Here is a 15223-nt window from a genome sequence, read left to right on the forward strand (position 1 = left end):
AGGGCAAATATTGTACACAACAAAATCATAAAATGAAAGCAAGATATCATTCAGAGGGGTGAAGGTTCAGGTGTGAGTTTCTTCAATTTGTCTCCCTCTACAAATGAAATTTGCTAAGATCACAACTGCTGATCTGTAAATTAACAAACATGTTGTGTCACTGCCGGCAACCAGGGACAGCCTGGTGGTAGTGTCGCTGCCCGGAAAGCAGTAGATGACAGGTTTGAGTCCCACTGCTTCCTTTTTTTCTCACATGTTTGTTAATTTACAGATCAGCAGTTGTGATCTTAGCAAATTTCATTTGTAGAGGGAGACAAATTGAAGAAACTCACACTTGAACAAAATCACTATTGGTAACTCTGCATGAAATAATCCAGATTACCTATGGTAATTGGTTGTTGTTGTTTTTTTATCAGCTTATCATTTTGATATGTGGGAGCAAACGCAAGGGTTAATTTACTATGTCCAACACCATAAATATCACTAGTGATTAGTAATTAGCATATATGCAGATCATATCAAAATTTTAAAGCACAAAAAGGACATAAAAAGTTAGAGGTGTTTTTTTTTTCCAAATACAAGAAATCAAATAAAAATTTTGACCATAGCAAACAAACTGTCAAGAAGTAATTCAATGCAGTGTCGGTGTTATAGGATTGTGTATGATGCTTCCAGGTCCCAGTAGGCTGTGGAAGAATATCAGGACAATAGCACAGTAACAAGTGAAGTGGGAGGGAAAGGAAAATGTGAATTTACACAACACAAAATTGGAAAAAGAAGTAGTCATAGCGCAAAGGTAACTCAATAGAAAAAAATACAAGTGTATACTTCCTACTTCAGAAAACAAAATATTACATAATCTAGTATGTGATAATGGCATGACATGAGAAAAACAAGGACAACAGCTGCACATCTTCAGGTCACAAAATGTGCATTCATATGCTGATTTATCATCCAGAGGGCACTTCTAAAATTGGGATCAGAAATATTTTTGTAAAGAAGTGTTTCCAGAAAGTCATTACTGCAAAATTCAAACCACATCAAATGAATGTCTTACAAAAATTGGTGTTTCATGCATGCAGCAATGCTTCAAGCCACTGCTGATACAAGTGACTGGTGCCTTTCAGCTCAGCAAACAGCAAAAGAATTGTAAAAAGAGCAGCGCTGCAAAACACACACACACACACACACACACACACACACACACACACACACACACACACACACACACATTTAAAAAAAACACACACACTTTGTAATCATTGTTATGGGGGACTCACCGTAAGGCTAATGAAGATCTTTCCACAGCATGTTGCCAAGGATTTGAAGCAAGGAAACACTGAGGGTGGGCCACCAGCCCTTTGTAGAAACAACTACCAAACAAAAAGATAAGAGAAGAAATGCATATTGTGTGTGGGAATATAAGAAATCCCTTGTTATTGTAAACCACTTTGATTTGTAAGCAGAGTGTGGACAGGTAGGCCTCATTCTTGATTCAACTCCATTACTCAAACAATGTATGCCCACATGCACTTCAATACAGGTTGAAATGCTGCAGATAACAGGCAGACACACCCCTAGCTCACTCTCCACTGTTGCTCTACCCTTTTCCTTTGTTTTGCAATTTGGCATCCTCAGCACAATGTGGTGTTGCCTCTCTTTCCTCCTTCCACTATTGCTAGTTTTGCTCTTGTTTTCCATCTTGCTGCTATTTTTGCAAATTGCAAGCCCCAGGTCATTGAAGCTTGACACATGACTAAGGCCAGACAATTTTTTTTTTTTTAAATCTTTTGACAGTTAGGGTCAATGAACTTGGGAGTTCAACCTGCACATATTTGAGGTTTGCCTATGCGCTCTAAAGCACATGCTCTGCTCTGGCAGGCACCGCGTAGCTGGAAGCTGATGATTTATATAAAAACAAAAGGCTTCTATATTAGGACATTGAGCGATTTTCAGCATGAGTGTATCATGGGTGGAAATGAGCTGATTGGTGGAGGTATGCGCTCTACCAGTTCCATTCTACTTAAACATATTTGCTCCTGTCTGGTGTTTTCATGTGAATACAAGTGCTTCTCACTGGCTGATAGCCAGTAACATCTGATTCTTGGGATCAATTTAGGTTTGAGGGGAAGACAGGAATATCGATCAGCTCCTGACTGGTGTTTGAGTATGAAAATTAGTGATTCTCACAGGCTGAATGCCAGCGACACACAATGCTTGGGATCAATTTAGGTATCAATGCAATGTGGCTGTGGATAAGATATTCTCACTGGCTCACCTGTAGACTCCAGTCGATAGCTGAGGTGAAGACACTGTTTGTCAATGGAGTCACTGAACCTGGCATCATTTCTCTGGAGAAGATAACATAAGAGAACACACTTTGATATCATCAGTGCTTGGTGAAAGTCCCCCCCCCCCCCCGCCCCAACCACCACCTACATGTCAGAAGTACAATATGTCACATTTACACTTGTAAGTAAACGCCCACTAGTCTAATATCATCTTCCCTTGACATTATTATTTATCAAAATTCTCAGGTTTACCAACAACAAAAAAGTAAAAAGGGAGAGACAAATAATTGTTACTCTTTTTAATTACCAGAAGGGCTTTCAGTGTTCAGAATGGGCCTTTCAGTATGGCAATTCATCTAGACACATCTGCAGACACATGACAATGGGCCCGGCCTTCACACACACAGACGAATGTATGTATGTATGTACGTATGTATGTATTAAATATATGAGGGCGTGAGCTAATGATAGTCAAAAAAAAATGTTTGACTTCAGTACTGCCAAAGTGGAAATTTTCACACAATTTGTACTTGTAACATGAAACTAGTGCCAAAATAAAAACTTGTCATACGTAATACAAACTTGATTCCTCAAAAAGAGAATCAAGTGAAATTCATCTTATAGGGGCAAGTGCAGAAGTTACTCGCACTAAAATTTCTGCTTCTACAGTAAGTCATCTCTGCAGTTTAACAAGCAGTGGTTGATAATTGAATGAATACTAACAGAACTCAGAGCACATATCATGACATTTTTCATGCCACTGTATCAAAATACACTCCAACCTGTCTTCAGTACTAACTACAGGGGAATATGAAATGTGCTTTTTGAAAATAGGTTTCTCGACAGAGATTTGATGCAGGAACCAGTTTTGATACATATTTTTAATATCCCATAAGATTACATGCACTCAACAATAAACACACCTACAAATCATTTACACAGGTCATCATCTACAGGTCATTTACATCGAAAGAAAAAACAACATCAAAAGATATGTAACAACCACTGTGACTTTTTGTACTGTCCTTACCAGATATCATAATATCACATTTAAATCTCAAGTATTTTCCTACCAAAGAACTCCAATATTTCATTCAACAAAAACTGCTGTACCTTCATATACCAACTGTAAGCTAGTAACTTGCTTTTTGTCATTTTTAGCTTTCATGTGGTTTACATATTGTGTGAGTGTGGGCTTTCATGTTAACTATTTTCCTTTTTGGCTGCAAGAGAGAACAAGCTACATTAGACCAATGCATTTTAATACAGGCTCCCTGGCATGATGTTATGTGGTGGAAGCCAGTATTTTGTCTTGTTTAATCATAATTTATTTTCAAATTCTTAAAAAAAAAACAAAGCACAATCTCTATCAAGCACATAATAAATACAAAATAATACGAGATTTCAGTGAAAGAGTTCACACAAAACTATTTAAAGAACAGACCAATCATGAAACAAAGATGGTATAATGTATAATGAACATACTTGCTTGGAAGCCTGTACATGTGTATACCAAAGGATTGAGATTTGAATGATGTGTACTACTAACTGAAGGAGCCCCTGCAATAACAGCAAGTCAGAAATGTGTTATTTAAATGAATGAGTGTTTCATTGATGGGGGTATCAAGAGAGATGTCTTGATGGAAGAATATCATCCTACTGACACATGTACTGAAGATTGAACTATTTGGTTAATAGACTCACTGGATGTTGCAGCTTGTTAACCATTCATTCTCAGTTGAGAGACCGGTATCAAACTCATGCATGAGGTCATAGTCAGTGAGCATATCAACAGTTGTGATTGGACGAGCCTGCACAAAGACCATGGAACACAAAGGAGCAATGATGGTTGAACTTGTTTTGGATGAGAACTTTTTCATGTTCCCGACTGCTTTATGTTCAAACACTGTATACATACCTCCACTCACGGAGTCAATACTTCTGCTTAGCAAAAAAAAATTGGCGGATTTGAAATTTGCCACGATATCACTGTGGCACTGAAACAAACCAAGTTACTTTGTGCTTGAGGCATAAAATGCAGCACTCCTGTTCACTGTGTAGCTCACACAGGTAAGGATTACAAACATGACGGATCAAATATACCTGAACATTCAACTTCACTCTTTGTTTCATACTGACATAGGCAGAGCATTTTTCTTACAGCCATAATTACTGCAAGTGATTGATACTCCAAACTGCAGTATTTCCCTCAAGTCTAGTTTTACATTCGGATAGTTTAAAAACCAAAGAAGCATTGTCGTGTACACTTTGCCCTGATTCTTTCCTGTCATAGTATATGCCATTACCATGCCAAGGAGAATCAAAGCCATAGTTCATCTACAACTAAAAGGATGGTATAGTTTTGGTTGAGATGGAGCCTCAGGTTTCTGACTTTTCTTTTTTTGAGATAATGAGAAACCTCTAATGAAATATGAAAGAGTACATAATTTTAAGAGGGATTCAAAGCTTATTTGATGAAAAATGGTTTTGAAATGGCTAAGATATCCAAAACAAAGGTATCCTATGAGATGGAGCCCACCTTATATTGTATATCAGGATCACTTTGTTTTACTTTGTTTTTGGATATCTCACCCATATCAAAACTGATTTTCATCAAATAAATTTTGAATTCCTCTTACAATGGAATGCTCTCTAACATTTCATAGAGTGGTTGGTTGCTTAGTATCTCGAATTAAGTGAAAAGCGCAATACTCATCTCAACCAATGCTATGCCAGCCCTTATTGAATAAGACAGGCTGTGAATAAATAACACATGATCAATAATTATTTGACTTCAGCAAAAACACTTAGACTTTCGAGGCATTTACCTGCAACAAGTAGATGATTCCCTTGCAGTAAGCCCACTCAATGTCCCGAGAGTCACCAAACTTCTCTTCCAGCTAGCAAGAATTTCATAGACACAGGTCAAGGGATACTGGTAAATACATGTTAAACCTTTTTGCAACATACAAGAAAGAAAGAGAGCTCCAATAGCTTTTAAGTTTAATGTATCATTTTCTCGTCAGAATCATTATCAAATACAGCAGGACATAAAACAAAGAAAATGCAAAATGGCTTCAGTTGTATTTTAATGCTATCAAAAAGAACAAGAGCTTGGGGCTTTGACCCTCATCTGAGCTCTGTGACAAATTCAAACTTGATGCAACTGCCCTGTTCTATGGAGGGAATGAGACCCATGCACTGGTATGTAATTTGATAGTGGGGTTGGGCTGGTGCCTTTTTGCCATGACTGCAAGAAGACTTGCTGGGTCACACAATGCAAGGGAGTTTTATGAGAAAATTAGCTCATGCCATCAGGATTGAATGGACAGGGCAAAAACATATAGAGGACACTGAACTTGTTTAAAAGGCAGGGCTTACCCAAATCGTCACCTGTTGTAAGTTCCCTTGTATAATTCATATTTTGTTGAATCAAATTAAATTTTAAAATTCACCCACACACAAATATATCTATTCTCGGTACTTTTTTCTTTCTTCCTTTCTTTCTTTGTTTTGTTTTGTTTTGTTTTGTTTTGTTTTGTTTTGTTTTGTTGTGTGTTTTTTTTTTTTGGGGGGGGGGGGGATTGGAGCTCCAGGGTCAATCAAATTTAGTTGTGGCAGGATCAATTTTCATTATCTCTCTATCACAGGGTGGAAGTTCTTGAGTGGAAATAACCCTCTGTGTTGGCAATGCTGTGAAATTTTCTGGCAACCCTGGTGGACTGTAATGTTAAACATTGTCATTTGGATTGTAGCAGATATCAAAGTCACTGGCATAATTTCATGACTGAAGGTACGGGGCAATAATTCACTTTAATCCTTTTTAGCCAGTGTATGTTTCTACCCATTTGTACAAATATACTATATTCAAATAAGTCCGCTACATTTTCTTGTGACCATGAAGGGACCATGATATCAAATGTCGTCACTAGGATTGTAAGTCAATACTGCTACACAATTTGTTGTGATGTTTTATAAAGTTTTAGAACAAGGTAAGAGGTGATAAATCAATTTCCTCCTTTAGTTTGTGTATACGTATCTTCTTATAAGAACTGGTTCATTGTTTTGGGTTCCCGCAATCTTGCCCTCACAATACCATTCATTTGTAGCTGGAGTATAGTGCAGATATCTTGCAAGAAAGAACATATCAAAAAGTATGTGGACCATTGTTAATGTCACTGACATACTATATATCAACCAGGAAATGTGTACAAATGTACCAAATGCTAGATCTCATGTTGTACTTTCCAACAGGACGAACCAGAAGCAACCCAGTGGACATGCTTGCCTCTGGCAAATGGTGCACCCAGTCTTCCACACACTCAAGGCGTTGACAAAGTAAACACTTCCCGACATCGAACCAATGACTTGTTGCCCGACATTGAACCAATGACTTGTTGTTTCTATCCTTACCTTCAGGGCTATTTCAGCCAGATCCAGAGCAACTTGGTCAGAGATACAAGCCTTCTTTGATTCAGGTGAAGTAATATCCGTTGTGACAGTTCCACCTGCATCTAATGAGGATCGTCAATATTAATGAAGTAGAATTGCATTGTATTACAATGACTCTTCTGCTACAATTCTGAATATGACTGCAATTAATCTCAAACAATGATCAACCTCTCAGAAGCCAAACACTTGGCCTTAATAAGTCATAGTCAAAGGCTTATTTCAACTCAACCATTACGTCAAGAAGTATAAATATCATTAAACGGAAATATATATACAATTCAATAAAATTGATACATTACCAAATAAGAAACAACAATGATCCCACATTACACAACATATATTTGTACACAACGTACACTGTTAAATCTTTATAATCTGAAGGTGATGTGTAATTTACGAAAACAATAGGAGAAGCCTCTTACAAGCTTCTAAATGTGAACTATACAGCTTTTCAACTAAGCAATGACTTCGTAAAATTACAAATCAAAGTAGAACTGGCACTGATTTTTTTTTTTTTTAATCAATTTTTAAGGTTGATAGTAATTCTATGGTAATAGAAGTGCAGAATTAGCATTCTGATTCATGTGCATATGTGCACTTTCTGCTTATATTGTTAAATAAGCGTTACTTTAAAAAAAAAAAAAAAAACTTTCTTTCTCCCTACAGCTTTCAGCCTTGTAAAAGGCCTCTTTTCATATATCATTCTTTATCACATAAATAAATTATGTGTACATACTTCCTACCAAGACATTATTTTTCAAAGCTTTTGTTTGTTTCTTTTGTCTAACACAACTCCATTCAGTGACTCAAGTAAACTACTAACCTTCCATCAGGATTGCTTTCTGCTTAGATCCAACTTCTATCTTCTCTATGGCAAAGATGTTGTCTTTCCTGCGCAGCACGATGGTGTCCGGATCAGCCATACCAGACACAACAGACTGAATCAAGTCACAAGTTTGGTACGAGTTGAAGTTTGTTGCAGTAGTAGAAGACGGAACAATAACAACAAAGTGATTGTGACAGAGAAGCAAACACATTACATTTTCGTATGAACATCATCACTGTAATGACCCAGCTACAGAGCAAACAGTGATACCCATACACACTTTGTGTGGGACAGGGTAATAGTTAATGTTTACCTAACTAACACTCAACTAACTCTGACTGTAATGAAAGAATAATTGTCAGATGTAATTGGAGGTGTCATGGTTGTCAACATAATTTCTGCTGCCCCCCCCCCCCCCCCCTCCAACAGACCAGACCTTGAGGGTACATTCTTGGTGCAAGTAAAACACTGAAACTGATAAACATAAGGTCAGCATCACATTAAGAGTTTTCCACGGTCAATGTTAGACCTACCTCTCCAAGACCATAGTTCGCATTGATGAGAACAATAGCTGGATTCCCATCCACTGGGTCTTGTCCAAAGAGTACACCTATTTTGTTTGAAAGAAGAATACATCATTTTACAATTTCACATTTTAACTGCTTCTCTCTAATTCTCATGCCGGAAGCACACACAAGGAAATAATGCAAGACTTAAACGATTGTGAGTCATTTTTGCGAATACTCTGTTTCTCTATGTTTATTCATCCATTCTTCTTTACCTGTCTAGATTCTTAATCTTCATTTCTTATCACCCTCCGTAATTTCTAAAGAGTCCAAACATTCTATGAGGTTGATAATTCTTACTAATGCTATGTAATGTGCATTATATATGTACACAATATCAGGTCTTCTTCAAAATCAACATTGCAGCAAGATGATGCAAAAACAAACAAACAAACAAACATGTAAATGAGATACAGAATAGGATGTAAGAACATCCCATTCGGACCTCCCAACCTTTCTGACTGAAAAATAGGGATGACTTCATAGCTCAAACATAGGAAAGAAAGAACAGTTTCCATAGGAGTGTGTAGTGACATCATCAATAAAAATAGGAAATTCCTTTTGAAACGAGAGCTGGGAATGGTCAAAATTCAGATTCTTTCCTCAAAATTCAGAATGGTTGGGACATTTGTCCCATTGATAGATAACAGTCTCTTTCTCTGTCATAACAATGAAATCCTGCTTCAGGGCATTTTCAGCCAACAAAAATCAGCACAGTAGTGGTTCAATGACTACAAGTCACTTAGAGGGCTCTTTTCATACCTGATGCCTCTGAGGGAACCATCTCCATGACAACAACACCCATGGTTGACTCCACCATCTGACCTCTCTGCCTGATGGAGGAAAGTATTAGAGATCTTCACATGAGGTAAACTACATCCAGAAAGCACAAATACAGAATACAAGTGTTCACCTTGTCATCCTGCAACACATGGAATGAATTTTCTTTACCATAGAATAATGTAAAACATATTGTATTAATGAAATCCTCACAAACAAATGAATCACATCAAAACATTATTACTTCTTTCATCACTGTCAAGTCCAGCAAAATAAAACAGGGGGTATGATGCTATACACCAAACCTTTTTATCTGTGCAATAGAAAACAGAAGCATTACGATCACAAGATATATATAGCATAGTTTACAAGTAAAGTTACATCACAGCGCAGTAGAGTACATTTACATAGTAGCTGCGCTATACAAATTTGTCAAATAATTATTATTATTAAAGATACTAATGTTCTGTAACTAACTGTAAGTATGGTTAAACTACTGTTTACATAACAACAATTAACAAACCAAGTGTTTAATGAGGCTTGTAGCTGGCTTACCTGCGATACTGTACAGCTTGAAAAGAAAACTGAGATGCCCAGCACTGTTGTACTGCTTCAATTATCTGCAGTGTAAATTACCAAAGTCAAAACACTTGGTTTTGTCAAATCTTTTTTTACATATTACAAATATAGATTCTACAAAGTAAACGTGGATTAAACAGAATTGTCTACATGCGACATCTTTGAAACAAGCCAAGATGTTGTCCAGCGATTGGCACATAGTCAGTGTCACCTTGATATACATGTATATCCTGTCACTCAGGACTTGGATGCACACAGCAGGCATTTGTATTGAATACCAAATTATCAAATACTTGGTCGTTATTCTAATGACAAGTTATTACATACATGATCGTAGTTTGATTGCCCTACTTCCAATTCAGCGCATAATTTAGTGTAGGACAGTGACCCATACAGAATGTTCTTCATTTGTACTTCCTATATCTGTGTTAATATAGTAAAAAAAGTCTTTTCTTCTTCTTTTTCAGGTACAAGAAAATCATAGAGGTTGTACAGAATGGCCCATATTCACGAAGGTGGTATAAATGAAACCATGGTTTAAACCATGGACAAAAACCATGGAGCGCCAAGTGTCACACGGAATATTTCATTACGAAATTGGTCATTTTGTCAACAAAATGACCGTTTTTTTACTGAAATTATCATTTCGTGGACGAAATGTTAATTTAGTTACAAAATGTTGTCATTTCGTTAAAAATAATCATTTCATCGATGAAATGACTGATTTCGTAATGCAATATTCCATGCGACACTTGGCGCTCCATAATTTTTGTCCATGGTTTAAACCATGGTTTCATTTGTACCACTTTCGTGAATTCGGGCCAATGTGGCAAGTAGGGAATTCTCAGGCCAACTAATGCAAGTGTGGTCACTGCTCCAAAGACAACTAGAAATGTCGCTACAGCGACTGGTTATACCCCCGCGAAACAACATTTCATAAGCTTTGGTCAAAAAACTGAGGAAGTAGTTAAATCCGCAAGATCTCTCCTTGATCTTCTGCCATTAATATGCCGTTACCATGGCAACGTACTTTCGGGTACTGTCGAAAAATGCGTCTTGCACATCTACAACCAAAGGCACACATCTGTACCAAGTTTCATGGAAATTGGGCAAAAACTGAGGAAGTAGTTTGCAACACAAAATTTTCCATCATTTTGGCTCATAATATGTGAGCTGTTACCATGGCAACATACTTTTTGTCACTGTCAAGAAATGTGTCATGCTGACCTATATCCTAAGACAAACATTCAATATGAATTCCATGAGAATTGGAAGAACACTGATGAAGCAGTTTTGCCATGAAGCATTTTGCCCTATATTTTACCAATAACATGCCGTTACCATGGCAACGCACTTTTTGCCACTGCGGAAATATGTGTCTTGCACATTAACATATTCAGATGAACATCTGTACCTAATTTCATAAAAATTGATCAAAAACTGTGGGAGGAGTTCGCGACGCAAGATTTGTACCCATTTTTTCCCATAATATGCCGTTACCATGGCAACGTACTTTTGGGTACTGTCAAAAAATACGTCTTGCACATCTACAACCCAAGGCACACATCTGTGCCAAGTTTTATGGGAATCGGTTGAAAACTGAGGAAGTAGTTCGCGACGCAAGATTTGCAACGGACCGACCGCCCGACCGACCGCCCGACCGACCGCCCGACCGACCGCCCGACCGACCGCCCGACCGACCGTCCGCTGATTCCTATATACCCCCTTCAAACTTCATTTGGCGGGGGTATAAAAAGGTGGATTGAGGCATGGCACACAAAGCAATCTCTACAGGATAGCAGGGTATTAAAAACCAAGGGCAGTTAACTTCCAGCCTTGCAGAGAGGAAGCATGCTGCTGATGAACTCTATACAGCACTAGCAGAGCTACAAGAGAGAGAGAGGGAGTGAGAAGTAGGTGAAGGAGGCACCAGATGTTTAGGAACACCAGCAACCTGGCTGTTCAGCAGCAGGCACAACATTACAGGCAGTGGAACTCAGGCCTGGATACCCCCAAAGAAGCTTCTACCACTGCCCTTGTGACCCAAGTAATAACATCTGAGCTGAAGAAGCTGGGTTTCAAACCCAAGCTAGCAGAGGTGAATGGTGATTACCCTGGGCACAAATGAATGTGCTAATGATGGCAGCAAGAATGCTCTGATGCCAGCCTAATCCCTGAATTCAGTGGTCCTATAAGGTCGGTTGGATGACTGTGCAAATAAAAAGGATAAAGATTGTCATCTATCACAGGATGGTCTGTAGACATCTTATTCTCAAGTGTCCATGATCTAGCACTGAACATGAAAAATGAGTGTACAAGGTGTACCTATTTTGGATAATGAACCAGCAAGTTTCCCTTAATAAACATGTATGCCTTTCCAGATTCTAATCAAATGCTCCATACCTTGTCATAACCTTTGACCCCAAGGATGGTGGTCAGCTGACCAGCTGCAGACATCTCAGAAGTGTCTTCACCTGGACAAGCAAGGAAGAACATCCATCTTACCGTTTCTTTGAATTCCATCACGTATATATGTGACCATGCATCACAACACCAACAAAGTCGAGCATCCTGATTGTACATGAGGATTCAAATAGCTGAAATGGGTTAACCTAGTCAATCTTTAGTTTTGTCTTGTTTTCTAAAAGAGCAATTCCTCTTCTCAAAAATTCTTAAGTTTGGGATCATGAAATGAATCAGAAATTGTACTTTTTGCAGTTTTTCTGGAACACTTTTAGTAGAATAGTGTGATTAGGTATGTCTTAGAGGCCCCTTCTTTTCATTTGTTTAAAAAAAAAAAAAAAATTCACACTCCTGCATTGAAAGTTGGCATCAGCCACGAATAGAATAATAAGTTTGGAAAATTTCTGCTCAATCTGATAATCCCTTCATTGTGGTTGGTACAGAGTTTTAAACCCTGTTTTTGTCCCATTCTTGCACAGAGTACAGCAAATTTGAATAGACCCATAACTTCAAAGCCTCTTCCAGAAAGTGCACACTATTTTCACTATTTAGATAGATTGGGAAAGTCCACTTGTGTGAGTTATACATCATTCTAAAGCTTAGAGTCTGCTTTTTCAGAATCTGCCCCTTGAATAAAAATACATATCTGGCAACTTTTTAGGTGGTTTTGTGATGATCTAAGGGACACATATATCGTGTATACGTCATTGTTATGTTGGGACATTCCTGACTATGGTGATGACTTCAAAGAAATTTTGCCATTTACGATTAAGTTTATCTCAGAGTTTTCTATTTCTGTTAAATGTTCAATTCATCATGGGAAGCGGGGCAGCTGTAGGCTTCCCCACCCTCATCCCCTCCCATCCACAACCAACCCATACACTCTTTTGTCTGGGAAAACCCAACAATTAGTATATGAACAAACAAACAAAATCTAATCAAATTCATGAAATTCTTCCGTCGAGAACATCTCGACGGAAGAATTTCATGAATTTGAATAACAAAGCAGTACCCGCTGCATGCTGTAAGGATTAGAACCAACACTTGCTGTCGGGCTAAAGCTCGGTGGTCTAGTGGAGATGACGCCTGTCCGGTAATCAGGTCGTAGGTTTGAATCCTGCTCGAGTATGTACGCCCATGATATTTTTATCATGGCTACTACTAAAACACTGATCAATTCAGTGCTTATTTACGTCGATGTAGGGCAACTTGTCAATCAGTTGCAATGAAAATCTAATCAATCATAGGTCTACTAAAAATTATGAGCTGATTTGAATTAAAAAGTCATTTTTCATTGGCTGTATGTAAAAAGCAATGCACTTAGGCAGAAGTTTGATAAATGAATATAACTTTCATGAATATTGGTGTAGTCATCGGTGACACAACATTTGCTCCTGCAACAATTGATCTGGTCTTACTTTGATGTGAGGATTAAGATTAGGGGTAGGGTTATGTTTGTGGGTAGAATTTACGTTTGGCTTATCGTGCACATATTTCATGAGAGCAATTGTCAACGGAGCAAATGTCACGGAACTGTATTCATCAACCTTCAATACAGAAAGACTTTGTATTATATTATCTGTTTTGTGTAAGCATATTTTCTCCTTTAAGTCATGAAAATGATGAATGCCATTAGGCTTTCTGAGGACCATGGAAACTACAGATTGCAGTAGTAATAAACACATCACAGAAGCATGTCTTATCACCTTTACAGAGTGACAAGTATTTTCTTTTTTCAATCTAACTGACTGACCTGTAGCAGAGGACCTGACTGCAAATCTTCGCTGCCCAACAGTCTGACCAAAGAGTCTGTCCAGCTCCAGCCTCAGGGCACGTCTTACCTCAGCGCATAGCGGTGTCCTCTCAAACAAATCACATACCCTAAATGAAGACGAAAAACACACCCTGAATAAAGGCAGCCACGGAAACATGCTATGCTTACTTTATATGTCTCCAAAAATTAGATGGTATGAATATACGAAATTATGAATTACAGTAGGTTTGTTTAGACAATGATAAGGATATAATACAAATGCTATATGGAGGATGAGTTACTGGATTAAAACATAAAATCTTTGCTGACGGATGGGCTTTCTCATTTGGAGCTTTGAGAAAGCAGAAACTCAATGAAAATAGCGTATTCATTGATACACATGTAATGTTTCAAGCCTTCCTTCACAGTCACCAGCTTAAAAGACCAAAGAGGCACAAAATTTAAAATAACTGTGATTGTTCACTCATTTTTGGGAAGTCATTCTAACAGACATTTAACCCTAACTGCACTGTGTGGGGGGGGGGCCTCGGAGGCCCCCCCCTCGACATTTCGCACGATTACTCTGCAACACGCAATGCTCTCGCCGCGATGCTCCATGACTTTTTTCTTTTGAGTTTCCCGCACATTTTGACACAAAATTTGTGACGCCTGGGGGTACGGTTCTGAAGTTACATGACTTTTTGTACATGCACGTGAGGCCAAAAATGGCTAAAAAATGTGATTTTCACATGGTTCATATAAATATGCTTATTTTTACTCTCAATGGCTAAAATCAGTTTGTTTTAGGAGTATTATGCTTCAAAAAGTGTCTGTGACAAATTTTGTTACAAAAAACAATAAAACAAAAGGTCAAAAAAACAAAGAAATACATAAGAAATTCATGAAACAATAAAATAAATAAGAAATAAATTGATACCGAATTTTTTTTCAAGTACATTTGCTAAGAATGCCACAAAGAATAACTATACCAAAAATGAGCACTTTTGGAGCTTTATCTACTGATTTAGATGAAAGATTCTGATTTCTCGCATAAATTATCATAATTAATAAAAATAAAATAAAAGAAGACTATTTTGGAAAATTTAAAAACACGATCTTGTAGATTACATCGCACACTACCATTGTGCAAAGTTCCACGGCGATCGCGCGATCCACGGCCGAGATCTTAAGGGGGGCCCTTGAGGCCCCCCCCCCCCCCCCCCCCCCCCCCCCCCCCCCCCCCCCGTCTTTCGAGCTACCAAAATAGCCCAGTCTTTTTAGGGTTAAGGAAACAAAATTTGCTGGTTTCATTTAAAATAGTGAGTCTAATCTTACAAATAATATTTTTTTTAAAGTAAATTCCACAGGGCATTAGTAAGAATCATTCACCTGACAGTAGCTTTTTAGTAGTTCAGTAATGTGTTTTGCACTGTGCAAGAGTTACAGCAGGCAGATAATTTTTCTAGCACCTAACCAAGTAATGTGCATTACTTGATTTTATAAAATGGTGACA

The 15223-nt window shown here is 37.9% G+C and overlaps 1 protein-coding gene across 1 annotated transcript in view; it reads right to left on the bottom strand.

Moving 5' to 3' along the window:
- Positions 1-15223, bottom strand: part of LOC139712322 (rifampicin phosphotransferase-like) — a 73155-nt gene that overhangs the window by 26627 nt on the left and 31305 nt on the right. Inside the window, exons 15-25 of the mRNA XM_071624161.1 lie at positions 13711-13838; positions 11898-11968; positions 9471-9535; positions 8898-8968; positions 8103-8179; positions 7567-7681; positions 6705-6805; positions 5120-5191; positions 3996-4102; positions 2279-2351; positions 1281-1373 (exon numbers count right to left, since the gene is read on the bottom strand). Of these exons, the coding sequence (XP_071480262.1) occupies positions 1281-1373; positions 2279-2351; positions 3996-4102; positions 5120-5191; positions 6705-6805; positions 7567-7681; positions 8103-8179; positions 8898-8968; positions 9471-9535; positions 11898-11968; positions 13711-13838 (973 nt within the window). The remainder of the gene's footprint in view (positions 1-1280; positions 1374-2278; positions 2352-3995; positions 4103-5119; positions 5192-6704; positions 6806-7566; positions 7682-8102; positions 8180-8897; positions 8969-9470; positions 9536-11897; positions 11969-13710; positions 13839-15223) is intronic.

This window comes from Diadema antillarum, unplaced genomic scaffold, assembly GCF_040938485.1.
Source record: "Diadema antillarum isolate AM-2024a unplaced genomic scaffold, OU_Dant_1.0 seq00001792_RagTag, whole genome shotgun sequence".
Taxonomy (NCBI): domain Eukaryota; kingdom Metazoa; phylum Echinodermata; class Echinoidea; order Diadematoida; family Diadematidae; genus Diadema; species Diadema antillarum.